The sequence below is a fragment of the Prenolepis imparis genome, unplaced genomic scaffold (assembly GCF_030444845.1).
Source record: "Prenolepis imparis isolate NDT839.2.m4 unplaced genomic scaffold, iyPreImpa1.0 SCAF_2, whole genome shotgun sequence".
Taxonomy (NCBI): domain Eukaryota; kingdom Metazoa; phylum Arthropoda; class Insecta; order Hymenoptera; family Formicidae; genus Prenolepis; species Prenolepis imparis.
This window is the reverse complement of record NW_028141160.1, coordinates 10,051,736-10,073,569: the sequence shown is the minus strand read 5'-3', so window position 1 is coordinate 10,073,569 and position 21,834 is coordinate 10,051,736. Positions and strand designations below refer to the sequence as shown.

At 34.6% G+C, this 21,834-nt stretch overlaps 1 protein-coding gene across 2 annotated transcripts; it reads right to left on the bottom strand.

The window, feature by feature from the left end:
• Nucleotides 1–715: 715 nt before the first annotated feature.
• On the bottom strand, nucleotides 716–12,914 carry Ple (tyrosine hydroxylase ple). 2 transcript variants are annotated; one of them, XM_083055087.1, is made up of 7 exons: nucleotides 12,457–12,912; nucleotides 6,317–6,428; nucleotides 5,830–5,955; nucleotides 5,502–5,561; nucleotides 3,881–4,700; nucleotides 2,699–3,062; nucleotides 716–2,341 (listed from the first exon to the last, which is right to left on the bottom strand). In XM_083055087.1, exons 1-7 carry the CDS (start codon nucleotides 12,523–12,525, stop codon nucleotides 2,174–2,176), a joined length of 1,719 nt encoding a protein of 572 aa, XP_082911213.1. In that variant the 5' UTR covers nucleotides 12,526–12,912; the 3' UTR covers nucleotides 716–2,173. The 2 variants fall into 2 exon arrangements, with proteins under 2 accessions (XP_082911213.1, XP_082911222.1); XM_083055096.1 differs by lacking the exons at nucleotides 5,502–5,561; nucleotides 5,830–5,955 and having other exon boundaries at nucleotides 12,457–12,914.
• Between the last annotated feature and the right edge of the window lie 8,920 nt (nucleotides 12,915–21,834).

Genomic DNA, 21,834 nt, shown 5'->3' with positions numbered 1-21,834 from the left:
TAATATTTTGATGAGAAAAGATTTATGATTAGATAATATTCTGTAATGCGATATTACATAAATCTTTAATTATATTCGAAAGTCAATCAAAAATCATGATAATAGCTCTCTTTCTCTCTCCTTTCACTCGATTTTTTTTTACTACTCACACAAACGTGACTTGGGCACGTAATACAAAACGACGCTACACAACATTAACACGATTAACGAGAGGCGCTTCAAGTAAGTGATCCACTCAAGCACGCTGAATTTCTCGTCAAAATAACCTGACGAGTGAAGGAGGAAGTCATTTGAACGACAAGAGGACATTACTTTCTCTTACCATATCCTTTATGCGATTTGGCAGACACGCATTGCGTAGCAAGCGCGGCGATAAACACTATGGATTTCATGGTGGTTGAAAAATACAATTTTCTAAGTATTATTTTTCATGTTCCAATCATTAATTACGATATTCTAGGAAAATAAAAAAAAAAAGATTGAATGACACACATGCGTTCTGAAGTGATGCCTATCACGACGTAAGAGACAGTTTCACTTCGTTTTGAGTATTTCTAGTTAGCCAGTTAGTCCAGATAATTATGCCGTAATTATACTTGATAACTATAATAACTAATATGGCGATAAGACAATTACATTGATAGTTATTTCTACGGGATTTTCGCTTTGTATACTATTACGTATCGCGTAAAGAAATAGTATAACACGTGTAAGATTTATATCTTAATTTTTTATTATCCTCTGAGTACTCTTTACAATATAATACAAAGGAAACATGTTATATATATCATCTTTACTACAATCTAACGAGGGTGGGTTACACGCATACGTAAACGTACGAAAAGATATTTCGTACGAATCAGCGCGATAAGTTGAAAGCACAGCGTGCGGAAGCAGGGACTCGCAATACTCGCTAAATAGTGCCTCTCTAAAGCAACGTCGCTTCGTGACTTCCGCAACTACCTGAAGACTAGAATCTCCAAAGTGTTTGACCGAAGAAGAAGCGACATATCTGATTATCTAACAATAAGTAAGAACACGACTTAAAAATATATATTTTACGAAATACTGTTTAATTCGATGTACATAAATTCTAAACAAAGTACGACAAACCAATAAGGACATTCGCTAAACGCTCGTCCTTGTCAGCTAGTCACAGAAAGACTGCCCAAACGACTTCATACAGCTGCCGTCTGTCAATTTATTATTTGCAAAAGAAAGGAATACTGTATTCTCACATCCGAATGACGAATTCTGTCGTCACGAAGAATCGAGCTCGCGAGTTCTATAAGTTTTGAGACTACGATAACTCTTCCATCTCGCACATTACAACTTTTGCTAAACATAGACTGCTCTATTAAATATCGGGGCAGATGCCAGTGTTTGCTGGATTAAGCGAACTCATGCATAGTAACGTATGCTAAATAATACAATATTATATAATAAAATAAAACGGAGTAGTATTAATAATAATTAATAATAATAATATTATAATAGTAATGTGTGAATCTCTCATATACGCGCGTACGTGCAGCTATTGACAAAAGAAATGATTTTATTTTGCTTGTACGAAGATAACCTTGTGATATGTATTTTCGCTCATTTGGCACCTCGTAAAGAATACTCGAGGGCAAGAGATTGGGCTATCATGAATTACTTCATCCACAAATGATTCATTATTCAATAAAGCCGTGCGATTATCATGACGCAATCAGCAATATTATATGTTGAGTAACATTCGCGTACAATCGAAGATTCGTCTTTTTTTTACATATGTAACCGATGCGCGTACACGCGTACACTATGAACACACTAATGAACAACTTTATACAATGGTGGACAAATAGATGAGCGCAACGAGGATGATGATAATGAAGTTCTCCATCGAACTTAGAAGTTCTGATGTAGTTAAAAACGCTTTATAAAACCAATATTTTTCAGTCTGTAATTTTATCAAAATCACCGATCAAACTAACATACACACCCTTGGAATATGCCATTAAAAGACGCATCACTAAGTGATAAAACAAGCGAAGAGATTATCAAGAATTATTGTCGCCAAAGAATTCAAGAGAATGATTATTAAATTGAAACACATGATCGACTTCAAGGTTCGATGGTTCGCAAAAAGAATAACCGAATCAATATAACGAAGATGCGGAAGTTCTCATTCTTACGCGAAATGTCTCGCCTTCATTTTGGTGACAGCATTCGTGAGATGGGTCATCTCGGTGTTAAGTTGAGAAATCAGATCTTCCAATCTATCAACGCTATCGAGAACTTCGACGCGTTGCGTATGCGGATTGTACCTGACCTCGAACGGCCGACTCATGGCAGCTACCTGCAAGTGAAACCAAGACTCGTGACTAAGCTCGTTTACTCAAATAAAAAATTAGCGGAAGAGAATTGATTATATTTATCAATTATTGCTTTCTTCTTGTACAGTAAATAATTATGAAAAATGAAAGATATTGAACATCAAAAATATTGAAAATAATATAAAAAAGAAAAATTATTTCGAGCTCTTTAATTAATTAATTTCGTTATTTTCAAGTTAATCAATAATAAACAATAAAATTAGAGCAAGTTTGGAAAAGTCTCAAAAAATACATCAAATTTCACGAATTTCATTTCACGAATTAATACTGAAAACAGATCAATCATTCGAACGCATGATAGAAATAACTAACGCGCTTACCCAGCGGCGGAATTTCTCCTTGGCATCCTCGAAGCTTTCGGCCACGTAATATATCGGCTGATATTCCTGATCCTGATACTTCTGGAGAGCAGTGGTTGACGGATCGAATGCTCGGTGCTCACATTTATCGCTCAACGCATGCAAGAGTTCGCCATAGGCTGACAATAAACCAGCACCGTAAGCTTTGACTTCGCTGCCTTCTTTGCATAGACCAAACTCGATCGTGAACCAATAGATGGTCGACAGTTTCTCGATTTCCTCATCTGAGGCACCGAGGGACGCCAAACCGATCTCTTGTGAGAATTGAGCAAAACTAGGATCGGCCAGAAGCGGCATATGGCCCAAGAGCTCATGGATGCAGTCTCTGTAAATAGACACAAGACGAACTTGAATAAGATTTATGTCACGTGCTTATCATGAAATCTGACGTTCCGCATTTAAATTTATCACTTATGTTCATTTTAAATACATGAAGATGCTTAATATATAATTTTTCATTATTCAACGATGCTCAATTTAGCTGCAAGATTTTAACTAAAGCATTGAATAAGTCAGACGTGCTAAAGTCAATTAAGATGCATCGCAAGATGAATTGCGCGAATCAAATTGAAACTCTAGAGAGTCATTCTATTCTTACAATCTGCAAAGCTATCGGCAGTCCCTGAAAATCGAACTAACGCGACTTGCTACGCGGAGAAACGATTTCATAACTGCAGAACTGAGTTATCAACGCCATCGCGTCGTTAAAAGCCAATTAGAGTTCCATTACGAGCTTAGAGCGGCGCAATAATTCTATTATCATCGTTCTCTGTGTACCGGGTGCAGGCTCCCGTCATAACGCAATATCGATTGCCTTGTAGTTTGACACGAAGGGGCAGCCATGACATGGACCCGGAACAACCTTTATAATGTGCGATTTTTGAGATGCGTTGCAGAGCTTTGTACCCTAGCAACACGATATTTTATCAAGTCTCAATATATCCTATGCAATTTCTCTTTGTGCTTTGTGACACATATAAATTTATAAATAAGATAATTTTTTAAAGTAACAACGTGCGTAATAAATTCGAAGACAATCATCTCTTGATGAATAAATAGCATAATTATATACATAATTTTTAAAAGACAGTTTTTGACAAGAAGCTAGCGAAAGTAAGAGATAAAAATTTTTTAAATACTTACGGCTCGGGAGTGTGATACGGGCTGTTAATGTGACGGACATATTGAGTGCTTTGAAATATTCTGAAAGCAAGACTGGACAAGAAGTCACGCGCCGTCAAGAGACCGGCGGCCGGTCGAAGAGTGAATCCCGAGTTTCTCTTCAGGAAATCACTGACCTCCTGCAACTGCGGTATACGATGGGCTTCAAAGATTCTCTCTTCCTGCAATTTCTTGAAGACTCTCTGATATTCCACGCATGCGTGCTTTGGCACCAGATCCACCACGGTGATGAAAACGCGCGACCAGGTCTCGTTCTCCGTCTCGGTGTAAGGAATGCTGGGTATCGGATCGCCGTACTTGTAAGCGAAAGCGATTTCGGCAATGACCTTGCGACGGGCGCGATATTCCTTGTCTGCAAAGCCTGGATGACTCATATCAAGATCCGGCTCGTACTTGGTCATCAGATGATTGCAATTGTCAAGATCGGAAGCGTGACGGGGGAACCAGGGATCTTTGATGCTGACGGAATTGTCGGCAAGCAGAGTCACGCCGTCCAACGCCGAGCTCTGTCGTAAATTTCTAATCAGCTGAAGCAGGCTCTGCTTGCTCATGTCGATCTTGACCAAGACTTCGAACTGCAGACCCTCCTTCTTCGAAGACCGCGTCTCGACATGCGTAATTGTGCCCTTGAAATTTTCAATTGTCTTCAAGATCCTACCCAGAGAACCGATGCCCTCTCGCAGTCTCAGCACCAACGCCGCTTTCTGCACGCTCTGCTCGCTCTCCGAAGACTCCAATATGGTCTTCGCAAGTACAACTTCCTCCTCGGTTAATCCGGAATCTGCGAAAAATCAATCTAGTTACGCTTCATGATTCCGTCAAAAGAAATTTTTTAATTCATCATCTTTCTGAATTTTTTAAAAAATTCTCATAATTACTAACATAAGTGATATTGTTTTATGAGGGAACGTAGGCACTTTGACAATACACGAAATGAAAAAGCGCTCGTCGCATAAATTCGACCATAAAACTTTCCGAGAGTAATTCTTTTCGGGCGTAACTTTTCTCGCGAATACCCTAAGCCCTAAGTGACTTCCGCGGACGGTAATAATCGGGCAATTCAAAGTCCATTTCCGCATAGCGCCTTACCGTCGCGCCGGAAACGGCATCGTCTCTACTTGGCCGCGTGGGTGGCGAAAAAGTGGCAAAGTAGCCTTCATTGTCGCCGGCGCGAACGTGTCGGCGAGATGTAAGGCAACGCGAAAAGGAATAACCGTGTTACACATTTACGCAGACTCGCTCGCGGGAGTTCTCGAGAAAGGCTCTGCCCCGGTAATACGATTCTAAATGCACAAAGCGGCTTCAGAGGGTGGAGGTGGCTTGGAAAGAGATGGAAAAAGCTCGCGGACGTAATTCACCCCAAGTGTCGACCGGGCACTCGTTCCGTATGCCGTCGACAATGGTAACCGTTTCACCCTCCATTTACCGCGTCGCCCTATCCTACCCCATCGTACACCATGCGCTTACTTTCTTCGCGCACGTCTTCACTTATTTCCTGTTTCACTTATACATCGCATAGCGAGATATTTCACGGCGCGTAAACTAGAAGTGACCGATTATTGTCAGGGGAAGACGCACTTACCGTCATCATCGTCGTCATCTGGTTTTCCATCACTGTCCGACGAAGCCTCCGCTTTCGCTTCTGGAAGTTACAAATAGATTCGTGCTCATGCAACTATTTCTATATATGCAACATTTATGAAAAACGTCGTGTTATCTTGGATACCTGGCGGCAGATGCATTTGAGAGTTGTCGTTCATATCATAATAAGTATTTTTTATACGTGAACATTGTCACATTAAATAAAATTATCGTATGTTTATTAATGCATAATCGTGTCTTGTATAAATGCATCTTACGCTCCAGTTATCCAAAGATTGTTATAATTTATGCAACATCTATGTACAAACCTTCCTTCTTTGATGCGCAAATTAACGACTCTACTTGTTCGTCGTCACTTGATGAAGCATCAACATAATGCTCTCCTTGTCCTTGAAGCTCCTGAGTACAAGTTATTGTCTGATCGCCGTTCGTGTCTATTCCAACCCAACAAAGAAACATGTCATGCAACATCAATATATGCACACATCCATTTTTGCGCTATTTTTATATGATAAAATTTTTCATATTATTTTATGTGCAAAAAACAGTGATACATATAAATCTCTTAAATAATATCAAACAATGCATATATTTCTATATTACAAGCACACTTACATAAATATCATTAATAAATATCTTTAAATAATAAATCGAAAATACACGTACAATTTGTACTGTATAAAGAAATACATTTTTTCTATTTTTCTCAAACAAATACATTGATAATACGATGATATAAAAATTATATATAATTTTAAAAAAATTAGTCATGCCAAAAATGTTCGCAAGACTCACCATTCGCTCGTTGTCGAGCTTCCTCGAGTACGCTTTGCTTCGTCTGCTTGACGACCAACGTCTCAAAGCGGGCATCGTCTACGAGGGACCGTCTTCGTGCTGGATACCCGTTCTGGAAATATAAATAAAAAGTGCAATTTATATAAAACTGTCATAAATTGCGTCAGTAACAGCATCGAAAATGTCTAATTAAATTCAAAGATTTTATTTGTATGGAATTATTTTCATTCTATTACATTTTACTATTTACGCACAAGCAATTACAGATTTGACTTATTGTTAGATCTTTAAAGGGCGGATGTTCTCTCATCTTAATTAGCTAAGTTCCGCTTTCCGCGGTCTGTTCATAGTCACCTTTAACATGAAACGGTACGGAAAAACGGAAATCTAGCCTGTCAGCTCGATCGGGCGTCGCTTAAATAGGATAACGAACAAAAGACACGGAAATGAATTTTCGCGACATCCGTCCTGTTGTTGAAGGATCGGAAATGAATTAATTCCGGTAGAAGATGGAGAAATACAAAGGAGCTCGATCGCCTCTCAGTCTTTAGAAGTAGATAACATATAGAAAATTTTCTTTTTTCTTTATTTCTTTTTCTATTCTCACCAAAAATAAATGTATTTCGCAAAGGTAGCTTATTTTGTAATGTAATTAAAAAACTTTTAAGTATTAATATAGTTTTTATTACATATAAGTTTAAAAAAAAATTTATTTAAAATATTGACGTTATGTCAGGATTTTATTCATCAGAATAGCAAAAACGTTGATCGAATAAAAGACAAAGATATATTTTAAAAGACAAAGATATTCTCATCTTGGCGAAAACGGACAAGCATGCGCGACCAATCATTCAAATTCCTGGCTGTCGTGTATCTGACACCGTGGGGGCCTAGTTGTATTTTCCAGCAAAGTCGTCGGTTGGCACAGTTTAGAATAAGCGTTTAGCAATCCCTTAACAACGCGCCTGAGTCGTGAAGTGGGCCAAGTACTTTGATGGAATGGATGAACGATGACTATGTCGAGAAATTGCGACATGAGGAGATAACACATCAGAAGAACGGTGCGTGACAAATCTCATGTCCCGATGAAACGATAAAGATTGGAATTAATTAATTCCCATCGTAAAGCTCGTGCGAAGTTATCAGCCGTTCAGCGTGAATTGCGACTGTCGTGTGTGAAAGTGACGAATATACGCAAATATTTGCCGATTAGCCGGTTGAGGTGACAAGTCATTTGCGGGGATAAAGGATGGAAATCTGGCGCGCGACGACAACTCGGTGACGCGAATATCCAATCGAGTAAACGACGGGTACCGTAGGAATGTTGTTTCCGACCTTGTAAAATCGCATGAACATATGGTCGAAGATGCAAAGCAAAAGAAACTGACCTCGAGTCAACAAGTCGAGTAATTAGCCGCTGCACGATGATAGAATCGTATTCGAAAACGAACAGGATCTATTTCTCTTTATCTTTATCTCTCCCCCCTCCCTCTTTCTGTGTCTCTTTTTCATTCGTAACACTTTTTTTAACATCTAATTAACCCTTCATTAAAAAAATGTTTAATATGCACATATGTGCATGTACGATGATTTAATTAAATCATGTCAAGTTTGACTTTGTTTACTGTTAGACGTAATTAGATGGTTACTGCGATTGACATTGATAAATTAAACCTGCTTATTTTGAGTTGACAGTTTGAATTGATATTTAAATATCTATAGACACAATTACATGCGTCGGGTGACTATTCAATTTTTTCTATCAAAAGTTTCGGTCTATTCTATTTATTCATTATGTAAATAATCGTTTTTCATACGTCTTTAACGTAGCGAATATCAAGCAATTAATATGGCATGTCTTGCATTCCAGATTGATTATTAGAATTACTCTTGAATAATTCAACGTTAGTGCTAAATTAAAATAAAATAACAACGCGACAAGTTCGAATGCGTGCAGAAACAATTAAGGGCAAATGGAAAAGCTCATATCCCGTGTGGTAAAATTTGGAAATGATTCGCCTTTGAGTATCGATCCGAACGAGAAGTTCGTAAAATCGCAGCCGAGATACATAATGCGTTGCGCACACATCAAAATCCCAACATTATTAATATGATCATTCTCGGAGGGAGAGGGAGAGGAAAAAGAGAGAGAGAGAGAGAGAGACAGATCGTGCGCGATAATCCGGTTGAAACAGCCGGCGTTTAAGTAAAGCAATTAGCATAACGGACTCGCATACATATACATAGATGCATACGCAGGCGAGTCGCGTGTGCCAAAGGAGAATCGCGAATGCAACAAGCGTCCGCAGTGCAATGCGTGTGCAGCGAGCCTCCGAAGGTGAATAACGGGTGCATCGTTCAGGGACTTCTTAGTGTATGTCTCTTTCTTTTTCTCTATTTCTCTCTCTTTTTCTTGCTCGTGCGCAGCCTGCTTTATATACACAATCACTCCGCTCTATCATATTTATAACATATTCATAATTATCATGCGCAATTATCAAGGCCGAAGATTTTGCAACAGTCGATCAACGACAGTAGCAATAGATCTCGATATCGAAAGGGCGCTACCGGATCTCATTATAGATTCACAAAATAAATCCACAATAGTTCTATTATATAAATTTTTGAGTTACTGTAATAAATTCTTTTATAAGCAGAATTTGCGTAAACAATCGTATAGAGGGACAAGATAATTGGCTTATATCTCGAGAACAATAATTCAGATAATAATCAATCGTTCGGACCGTATCAAATCAAATCAGGTCTCAAATAAAAAATGTAAACAAAAAATTGTTGGAGTATACATCGATCAATTTCAATACAGCTATCGGATATAATGAAGATTTTTAATCATCAAATTAAATTCGTCCAATATCTATAAAAGAAGCACGAAATAAAATCCGCATTGGCTTCGTGATCGATGGGAAATTTATTCAAGGTCGGTTCACTTTTCACGATAACTATCGATCTCGCATAACCGATTCTGGATCTGATCCGGTATCTAGATCCGACGTTCGCGCACGAGTTCCGTTGAAATGAGTCAGACTCGTCGTGATCGTCAAATAGGTAAAAGTCTCGAAGTCAACGCGGTATTCGAGGTGAAAAAATACATTTAACCGTATGAAAACAAACACATAAAATTTACGCAACTATTATGCCCATTAATTACTCATTTAGATTCACTATTTAAAACAAAATAGAAAAATATTAAAAATTTTATTTTTTTTTTCTGCAGGAAGTTTTCAACTTTTATTATGTAGAATAGATAACACATTCGCATTTATATATACTATTATAGGTAAATCTTATTTTAAAAATATTTATTTCAAAACGCTAAGTCTTTTTTTTTACCGAATTTCACTAATTAGTAAGTTACGCCTATCTACAAACATTAACGATTCCGGTTCATAAAATATGCGGAGAAAGTATAAGATTGACCAAGTCATCACACCGAAGTGACGTATCCTCGTATTTATACAGACGGATGCAAAGAATAAATTATACGGCGCTTAGAGGAAGTCTCTAGGTCTATTATTTTGAAAAAAAAAATACTGAAACTAGATTCGCATACAAATCTGTTTAGATCAATTTTAATGTTACACTACATCCAAGAATATTAAATTCTTAGATGATTCGCGGTAAAACGGTACTTGGTTCGCGTAATATCTCATTGAATTGTGTATGAATGAAAAATACATATAAATGTTCTGGGAAAAGTCCGCGATTAACAATCGAACTCGCAAACAAACATCAGTGATTTGTAAGTCGTTTGTGTTAATGGGATTTTTATGTCGATAAATCATGATCTCCGGAAAGTTACAATCAGGAATGGAAGTGACGATTACGATGTATCTTTAGAACAGTCATTAAAGAGATAAATGCGTTATCGCATGAGAAATGAGATATTGACCTTGCAGATTATGATTTTTACGCGATATACAAAACTTTGCATCGTCGTTTGCAGATACGCAACTAAAAAGGAGCGAATGGTCTCGTAAAATTACCGATTATAAGTAGTCGCGCGGACTAATTAGAAGCGAGCAAAAAGGCGGAATCGGCCTTGCGTTTGTGACAATTGGGCGATCTATATGTGCGTTATCCACACGCGATGGAAAGAGAAAAGGGAAACGCGGCAACCTCGAAAAAGTATCGATTAAAATCCATTATTGTGCGATTCCCTAAGCTAAAATGTCGTTACGCAAAGACAAGGCCTTGCGAGCTGTAATTTGCAGGAATAGCTAGAAGTATATAAATACAGACGAACACGTGTACATTATTAAAAGATATCGTCGACAATCACAGCCAATATTATTTACTTGAGAATGCCTACGTAAAGACGATCGATAATTATATAGCTATTTACATATCGTTTGCTTCCACACACACATATAGCTCGTCATTAATAATTACATTCGACAGAACTGCTGTGGAAACTATGCAAATGCGCAGGAGATGTAAACATTCGCGAGAGAAAGGGGTTAGTGCGAAAATAATTTTACGCGATGTGCATAATGTTTGACAAGAGGGAAGAACGATATTTGTCTTTCGACAGGTTTCAGACAGGAAAGTAAATCCATGTGCGCGAGAGAGAATTGACGGTTTCTCCCGCGTCTTTCTGTAGTCAAAAACAGCTGATTTGTGCCGGCTATTTCTTCATATATAATCTCAGCGGAGAATCATGTTTCTTCGACAGATTGAATTTTTCGCACTCGCTAAGTGCATCTTTATCTTGCATCAGCTGTCTTGTCGATTCTCGAACTTATGTAAATTTATGCATACGAGACGAACTGGTCATTGAACGGAATTCATTGTGAGATATCATTAATGTGATTATTTCTTTCTTATTACAATGTTTTCTTCACTTGATAGTAACTGGAATAAGACGAATCTCGATCTTTTGGAGCGATAAATTTGCAACAATTGAATATAACTGCACTCTAATCTTCATTTATCAATCATTCCACACAAATTTGAATTAAAATATTTGTGTAATATTTATATATTCTATGTAAATATTTTTTTAAGCAGTTTTACTGTTTTGATGAAGGTCTACATTTTGCGAACAGCTTGAAAATGTCGAGATTTTAAATTAATTTTAGATTATTATGTATCATCACAAAAAATTCTCTAATTAAACCTATACAAAATGTGACCTCGGTAATTAAATATTCATCAATATTGCGGCAAGGTCATTAACATTGCGTAAATGATAATAACAGAGCGTATGTACTTTCTCTGCGCGCGTGGCGACTCTTCTCCGTTTCGCCGGGCCTACATGAGAATTTCACTTGCTTTGGTCGCCGGTTATTAAGATTGAGAAAGAGCCGAACCGACACACATGCACCTTTAAGCGATTTTCTGACGCAATTTTTTTCACACATTTCGAAATGTACAGCCAGAAAAATTTCGAGAATCTATCTATAAGAGTAAACATTCGTCTATGTATAGAAATCGTATAATTAAGTCAGAGAGCATGTAATCGAGAGAAACACTCACTTTTTCTCGGTACTGAGCGTGCAAACCATACGTAATTTTATGATACATAATAATTATTGCATATATAACAAGATAAAGTTGTAGCAACTATGCTCATTTATCAGGATATAAGGATTCTCATATTGAAAAACTGGAATGATATTTTCTATCTTCTTTAGACACTCGTATACATAGAAGTGTTAGTGATTTAAATGAACGGCTGAGTTCCCGCGCTTTACCTGTTTCAAGGCATTTCCGATTGAACCTGTTGCTCTCGACATGTATATAAATGCAATAATGTAATTATTTTGACAGTAGCAAATATAAATATTTCTCGCAAATAATTTGCAAATATCAAGTTTATTAAATCTAATTTTTTAATTAAAGAATATAAATATATACAAAATAAAATAAAACCAGAGTATCTCATATCAAAATGTTCTTTTCTTGCATACAATTGTATCAAATAATTTATTAATTGAACGTTTCTTTAAACGTTTTTATATTTATTTATAGCATTAAATTGAATCTCAAGTTATATTTATGAATCGACGCATTTGCAACATTCTTCTTCCGACTTTTGTAATATCTTTCTTTAATTTTTTATCTGTGTGTGAGTTATTATCATCAAGTTTAAACATCATCGATACAAGATCAAGACTTACCTCAATACTGTAAGATTTCTTGATGGCGAACATCTCGCGGTTCTTCTGGGCGGCTGCGACTGCCATCATATTTTGCTTGACACTCGTCTTTCGTGACAGATTTTTCTGGTAGCGATTAATATCGATGATTTCTCGGCTTGACGATCGATTGATTTGAGCCTCTTTCAATCGTCAATTCTCGGTCTGATGGCGCTTACTGATGCGACAAAAAGGGGTTGTGAAAATCAGCTCTTCACTATCGCTGGCAAGAAATTACACGAATGAATTCCTTGAGTTGATTTACGCCACGCGACTTTAATATCCCGAAGGTATTGCCCGACTGTATCCTCTTCGGCCTCGATCCGTTCAGCTGTTACGGTTCGACTACAACGATGAGGACGACAACGAACCTCCTCTACTACTTAAGTCCGCTTTTAGACGAAGCGTACGAGCGAATGCGTCTACGGGGCGGATTGCCGTCGCATATAAACGTTGCCTCCCTTCACCGCCTGCTAATGCCGGGGTCAGGGGTGCCCCCACCCTATCGTCGTTTCGGGTGGTCCATCGGCAGCAGCCGCCGCTACCACTACCACCGCCGCCGTTACAGCTGCCACCAACGTCGTCGGCGCCGACGTCCCCGGCGCTGCTGTCATTGATGAAGACCACGAGGTGGTTCCTCGTCTGGCATTTTTATCATTCTCACCGGATTTTCGCGAGATATTTCATTTTTATCACTCAATGACACGACGCGGGTTGTCCCGTTATGCAGATGATGCATTAAGGGGAATCAACCCTCATAAATTTGCAAGAAATTTCTTATCCTGCGTACAAATCGATTGACTCCTTTTGGGTGGAAGAAAATTGACCACAGATTTAATTAATTAACTAATATACATATAATTTATTGTTGTGAATTTGCTAAAACTATTTTATATGAAAGGTAATATACTGTTTAAGAATTCTGACAGGGAAACACTGTAGAATATTGTTCTCTCGATCTTACATTGCATATATGATTGAGCTCGTCGTGTTCTATATTTTCTGACACTGAGACAAATTCTAACAAGTATGCAAGCGCATGATGTTTCTTGAAATATATCTTTATTATTTTAGGACGAATGATCGAATTGCCAATATCTTTTTCTGGATTCGATCATATTTATAGTTTGAGCTTAAAATACCGAGATTTAACTCGGCGAATTGACATTTCAATCATTTAAAAAAAAGCATATTTAAGAATATCGAACAAATATATAATTGACATTGATGTACCAATTAAAATGGATAAAAAAATCTTCAAGTTCTCGCACGATACTTTTAAAATAAAATATATTTAATTTATTGTTTCAAATAATGATATCTATTCGTTTAAGACTATTAATTTTTTATTTAATATAATTTAAATGCAGACAAGTAAAAAGTAAAAATGAAAACATTAATCATAAATTTAAATATCTATAAATAGTATGATAATAAAAAGAAGAAAATATTAAATATATCATATTTATTAAGCATCAATTTAAATAATTATATCGCATATGTATAAAACCACTAAGCATTTTATAAATATCAAGCAGATATACGTCAAGTTAGTTGTAGAGAAAAAAAATGGTCGGATTCACCTTGTCTTACATAAAGTAAGTAATTTTTCTTACCACTTGAAATGACTTTTCCTTTAGTTTTACTCAAATTGTACATTAGAAGTAAAACCGCGATCGGTTTCGCGTCGACGTCATCGGAACCTGCTTCTTGCCATTGACGTTCGAGCGATCCTGCGTCTCGCGATCCTCGGCACCGATTCCGCTGTTCGATCATTACCTCTGTGCGTCACGCGTTCACGTGCTCACGCACATACGCACGCACGAGCGGTCACGTAGCCAAGTGATCGCTCGGAGAAAGATCTTCCGAGAGAAAATGCCATGCATGTACGATCCCTTTTTGCGGCTTTCTAAAGACCCGACTGCGTACGGTCCAGCCTGTGTCGCGTGTTCACCGACAATAGTGCGTTCGGTGGTTCAGTGAAGGATTGTCATGATGAATATTTAACAGCATCGATACGATCGCCAGTATCATTAAAAACCTGCTCCTTATGATCTACATAATGGCACGATATGTACATTAGTGCACGTGGAAATAGAAAAATATTGACTTCGTGTGTTATTATACACAGCGTTGCATAACGGAAGCTGGATAGATGCAGAGACTTCGGAAATTCGATTGCTCTTGATTAGATCGATATCGCGCGAGATTATTCAAACAGGATGATTTATATCTTTTGAAAAATCTTATTAATTGAAATCGCGCGCGAAGTAAAAAATATGATACTATCATTTGAATTCGAGAAGATACGCTCGGAAAAAATATATTTTGAATATTTAACATGCACTCGATTCAAAACTGTAAAGAAAAATCGAAGTGAAGATTCGAAAAGAAAACTATACTTTGGTACAGAGAGATGAATTCAACAAGATCAATGCGGAAGAGATAATTTTAACGCTCGGAACTTCCTAATACTTAATACTTGTCATTTTGACATTTAAGATCGACGATGCCCGTGAGGTTTACCCGTTGGGATTTACCAGAAATTAAGCTAAATTAAAACAAGCAAAATTTTGTAACGGGCGATCGTTTCGTAATGATTGTCGATTAATTGATGCGCTGAAGAAATTTTCTACAGACGTCATTCAGATGCGACAACGTATCGCGATCGACGTCACGAGTCATCGCTTGGAGGCACGAATAGCTGGGAAACTCCCCGAGTGGCCGAGTTAAATTCTCTGTCAATCTCCTTAGCGGACAATCCAGTTCTGAAGTGTGGATTCCCGAACTGGGAGTTTCCAACAGTAACGACGCATCGTTCTCGCTGAGAGCAGAAGAACCGTTCGACTAGTCGTGACTGTGAATCATGTCCAAATATAATGCGATAATCAAACGCATACATCACTTTCACTCTGTATTTCATTAACATAGTTTTATCTCAAAGGGGAAATACATACGAACTTATCACTTTAGATATATAAATATACATATAGTGATGCTGAGCGACATGAGATTAGATAAATAAACAGACGGAATAAATATGTTTATTGGGAATTGAATTTTTCCAAAAGCACAATAAAGATGCAAAAATAAAGAAATATTTAGTTCTAGTTGTTTAATTTTGAACCAACAGTTGGAGAAAATAGAAATTTATTCATAAACAAAAACACAACAGTATTTAATATTATATTTTTAAAATATAGCATAATAAATTATTAAAAAATACCATCTTGAAAATCTATCCTATGCAAAAAACATAAAAAATAAGGAGAAATAGGAATTCTATAAACTTTAATCTAACACTCTACTTAATTCGGTTTATTCCCATTTATTCGCCATGATTACGAAACCATTAAATTATGTTGTCTATTGTTCTATCGCTTTTATCAAATGTTTTAGAATTTATCCTCTTTAACATTAACACTAATCGAGAATGTTTCCATATATGTATGTAATCTCTTTCATTAATTGATAACCTTTACCGATTGCCTAGTGGTCTTGGGAATAAAAAGATTAATCTATGAATATATCTATCATATCGAATCGCCAACTATATTTGCACTCCTTTTCGAAATAAAACATTACAAAAATAGTAACAAGAAAAGAATAGTAACAAAGTAATTAACTAATTAAGAACTAATTATTTTAAAATACAATTAAATGATTGTAAACGATTAAAACATTTAAAAAAAAGAAGATCTCATTAAAAACAATTTGAATATCTTGATCACATATTCTCAACTTTGTCTATTGGAGATTTCGCGTATATATTAAACTTTCTCGATCATGGAAACTCGATTAATAATCGATTTTGTGTTAATTATGATTGAACAAGTAACTCGACGCAAATGAGTCACTAGCCTTTGGTCACCGACTTAAATTATTGTCACGCGGAGCAAATTCTAAGGACAATGAAAACGATTGTCTCCAGAACTACGTTTTGCGTTGTGAGATCCTTGCGACGGAGGCCATTCGATTGTCTTAAAATACTTCAATCTATCGCGTGCTAAATATCCAGCATGTTTATAAATGTGAATATTAATTTATATTTATATGTTTCAACAATACACCTTCATTAAATTGTATATATATATTTTTTATATTACACTACAAACATATAATATAAACATAACATAACATTATATTTTTATATAAACGTAATGTAATTAGAAACATATTTAAAAAATTTTTAAATTAATAGAAACAAAACGCGGTTTTTATCCATCTCGAATTATAGAACTAAATTTCATAAAATCAATTTATGTTGCTGTATAATTAGTTAAAGAAGAGAGTTTTTATTCAGCAAAGCGTAGAAAACAATATGTTATCAAACGATTTCTAAAAGGTATATATATCACATTTCTGCTGAACCTGCTGAATAACTTAGAGAGGTTTCTGAAGGATCACATAAAGATATCACGAAAATGATGTCTAAAAGATTTCTCAAATCGGATGTTTTTAAGATATCTAAATTATGTCAACATATGGAGTTCTTATTTATGATATCTGAAAGAGATCTGACATATGTTAACATATGAATTTCTTATATCTGATATTTAAAAAATAATATTGTAAGGGCTGATTGTCCCAACTTGTTGGTAAATTTTACCCGACAGATAGCATATGTTTGTCTTTTTTTTTAACTTATCTGAAAAGAGACGAAAATATGCTACCTGTCGGGTAAAATTTACCAACAAGTTGGAACAATCGGTTTTAAATGTTTCTTATTAATTATATGATTAGGTTATTTTCATGCATTAAGAGAATATTGATTTAATAGAGATTAATATGGTATATAAGTATACTATAATTATAATGCGTTTTCATGAGAGATCAAATTGATATCATTTAGCACGATATCAAAAAAATAATAATTTCAAGAAATCTCTCAAATGAGATATCTTAAAGAATTCTCTTAGCAGATACCTCTAATAAGTGATGATTATGAGGTATCATCTGGATATCATTTTCAAGATAACTAAATGTTTTCCTTAAAAAGTTATCTTAAAGTTTTCATTCTGATAAGTGTGTTATCTGTCAGATACAGAAATATCTCAGTATGATCATATTTTAAACAGCGTGCAAACGCGTGTATACGTATATCATCTACTATCTCTGTATGTATATATACTATGCACACAACGCATGTCGTAACTTACACAGCATCATTATATCAAACATGAGACGCGATCTTACTTTCATGTATCAAGGCCGCTTCGCGTACCCGGAGACGGCACTTGCTCTACGTCAAGACTTCATAGTTAAGATCTAGACTATAATCAGATATTTAGTAAGTTCTAAACTGATAAATCGAGCACGAAATAGAGCAAAAAGAAAAGAATGTCGTCGGAAAAGATTGAAAAATAGTCACTACACCTAAACACATAACAGACATTAATATATATACCTATATTTAAAAAAATATTTATTATATATTATAGAATATAGCTTCACACACATGTCTTTTGTTGTGTCAAATTTGAAAAATTTGGAAAAAATTGCAATTAAGAAATGCAGAAACGAATATTGCATTGTACTACTCATATTGTAATTTGTATAAATCGTTAGATTTGATGAACGTTATGAAATTATGTCACATAAGTATTTTAATACAGTAGAAAATAAATATATAATGATTTAATCTGTCACATGTTTTTATGAAACATCGGTATATTGAAAATTATACCGATTGTCCAATTAGTAGCGCACCAATTCACATATATGCGAGAAACATTGCGTATATCCGGTAATTGAAGCATTTCATACTCATGCTTTTTATTATAAGGGTTAGCGAAGGCGTATTAATCGTCAATTTTATGTTATATTTCTAGGAAATGCAACAAAAATATGCTATTTACTGAATGTTGCACAAGTTAAATAAAGACACTCGGCATGTGCAGAATAAAGACTGCATTCGAAGTGTTCAATTAATTGCATTTATTTCTACGAGAAAAAAAATTGGTATTATAAACTTAGATAAACGTAAGATTTCGACATCGGATATGCAATGGATGATCACACAAGTACAATTTATCGTATAACTTATTAAAAACATCTCGCCTAAGAGAGGTTTGCAACATCAATATGTCACGCAAAAGAGATATATGATTTATAAATTTATTATCGTACAATTTTTATATAAATTCCTGCTGTGTAAAACAGAATGCTAACTGATCTGTCCTAATCATCGATAAATCTGCGTAGTGATAATATTAGAAATGAAGAAAATCTTATTTCTAATCTGTCACTAAACATTTAAAACACACATTCGTTGAATTCTTAACATTTCTTGAAGTTAAACAAAAAAATTAAATATTTAGGCAGACATATTTTAAGAGAAAAATTCATTATTATTAATTTAGAATAAAAATTTAATTAATTATTCAATGTTGTGTTTGTAATAAACGAGACAACATCTAATATTTTGAGCGTTTAAGACTTCTAAAGTAATAAAGATTTGTTTAATTAATATTGATAAATTTTAATCTTACTTAATTCTTTATTATTTTGTATATAATTAGATGAAGAATATCATTTATCTCATACTCGTCGTTAAAAATACAGTTCTCACATATTTACGAATAATTTTAGACTTATCGCGATAAGTGATATAGAAAAGGCGAAAAATATCAATTTTTTTAAATTTTACTTTCCTCTTTTCACGGAATACATTTGAGAATAAACAAGAAATATGACTTAGACTTAGACGAATCACAATTTTTCCTTATACCTCTTTTCTAGTCTTTGTATGTTAGTCATGTGCAAAGAAAAATGACTAATATCTTTAATAATACGATAGAGTCATATTATTATCCCCTTAACTGTAAGCTGTAGGTTTCCTCAGTATCAGGAAACTAAATGCTTCACATTTCTCATCAGGATAATTTCGTTTTCTAGCTATTGCTCAACTAATCAAGAGTGAATCATTAATTCGCTTGGGATTACCATTATTTTATACAAACCTTCGAAATACCTTTATTTGACGAACTCGTGGAATCGTTTTACAATATATGTTCTAATAAGTAATTAAAATCTGATAAAGTTCTGAATAATTATGTGTAACATCTAATTTTTACCATTTTCTTATTTTAAATAACTCCAAAAAGATAATCTATTGTAACAAATGCGCTAATTATTTGTGTAAATATTGAGGGGTAATCATACTTGGCAAAAATAATAAATTCAGATAATCCGAAAATAATTAAAAATGTTTTTAAATATTTATTAATTAAGTAAAAAGATATATATTCTATTGATAAATAGAAGTGCATAGTCAGTAGCATCTTTTCATTTCGTAAGCAAATGTAAAACAGAAAATTTTTAGTGTACTTGCGGGTTGTAGAGCGATTCTAGTTTTTATTATACTTACATAATAAAAAGTTAGATGTTATGTATTATACATTAGCTATATTACTTTGCGAAGTTAATTTTTTATGCAAAGAATCACGGAAACATATGATCATCAAAGATACGTAGATACAATAAAATATACAAATATGTTGCGTGAAACTCTTATATTCATAACTCGTATTTGAATTAATATATATTAAGCTTTAAATATGAATCCATAAAAGAAAGATTTTATCACTGGCAACTGATTTTATCTAGTTCCTTTTTTAGCAAAAAGTATAGCAAAAAAGTTTAATGCTATCTATAGAAATTCTTCTGTATTTATCAGGTTAATAGCATTACAAAACATTTAAAATTGGATTCTAAATATAAATATAATAAAATAATGAAAAAACAATGGCTATATTATTTCCGTACGACGATATAATATATATTTGTTAATTTATATATATCACATGCAATAAAACATATTAAAAAATATAGATAGAAGCTATCTTCCTAATTAAAAAAGATTTTGTTGCTTGAAAATAAAAACGTGAAGATGTTCAGACCGGGATAATTATAACCATTATTTTTATAATTATGGTTAACAGCCTCTTTCAATGTCATCATGATAATCATCGTATGCTAATGCCCGGACAATATATTATATAATAACCGAGTAATAAGTTCCTTAATGTAAATGGATCGATTATAAATGAGCCTTGAAAGCGCCGACGTTTCACAAGCGATGTGAGGGCTCGATTATGCTAATTATCGCAATAATAAAGTCATTTAATCGCTATTTTAATTGCCACGGTACTGTCTTGTTAATAAATAGACGCGGTATAGAGAATACACTCGTTAAATGTAACTCTTTCAAGGCGACAACCTAATTCTTTAGATTGAATTTATTTAATATTTAATAATTGAATCATGTATATGTATTTCGCAATTTTACTTATTGATCGCAGTGGATAGAGATATTAATCTCTAACATTATCATAATGTTTTACCGCGATTAAAGTGAATAGCACGAGTGCATTTGCAACTCACATACTGACAGGTTATGCACTTTACATGCTAGAAATTTACATACTATATGCAACTTTACCGTGGCACTCATCCAGATACGCAGAAAACTGGACAAGAGGCAAAGAGACGTATGCTATTAATACAGATACGCATATTGCAGTGCGTAATTATCGTACAGTATTTCAGTTTTATTAGATAAGCTAGCATTATCATAAGACGACGGAGAGCTAGGATGCATCATCATCCGCTGAACGTACAAGCAAATCTGATTGGTAACAAAAAAAGTGTGAAGAAAACTGATTGCACATAATTATGCCAAAATTAATATTCATTATTAGGGGTGTGTTGATCGTAGAGTTGCATATCTTCGTTTCATTATATGTACATCGCGAAACAATCACAAGTAGATCTGACGAAGACGCGTAATCGATTCTTATTTAACGATTCAGTAAATAGGCTTGTTTTGATCGTTCTTATCAGGAATATTCCGCTTGTGGCTTGTATAAATCTCCAATAAAGTTTACGCAATCGATTATACAATTAAGGAAATAACTGAAAGCATTTTGATTGGAAATCCCGATGATAGCGCCCAATTGATAATCGATGCGGTATCGGACTCTAAATTAATTAAAAATTATTAATCTAAGTATTGATTAAATAACTAATTGGTTAATTTTTTTCGTAATCGCGAGTCTGTAAAGTAGTATATATATATATATAAATTATATAATATATATAATAAATTTATGAATAGATATTTATAAGTGCATGCGTATTATATATACGAATTGAATTTGTTGACTCATTCGATATTTAATAAATCCAAATAAAACACATGCAGATGAGATTAATATTATTGAATTAATGTATTATAATATAATCACTATGGCAAAATCTATAAGTAGATTCTTCATAATAATTCATATTAATAAGGTGAGAAGAAACGTCAACAATTTTTTTTCACGCATTATTTGACTGTATAATTAATTGAAAATG

Bases quoted from the DNA above. Each gene is read 5' to 3' on its own strand.
- Ple (XM_083055087.1), bottom strand. From the start codon at position 12,525: ATGATGGCAGTCGCAGCCGCCCAGAAGAACCGCGAGATGTTCGCCATC. The intron at 5,562-5,829 runs GTTTGTACATAG...TGTAACTTCCAG, and splicing joins TTGCGCATCAAAGAAGGAAG to AAGCGAAAGCGGAGGCTTCG. The intron at 4,701-5,501 runs GTAAGTGCGTCT...GATTTTTCGCAG, and splicing joins AGATGACGACGATGATGACG to ATTCCGGATTAACCGAGGAG.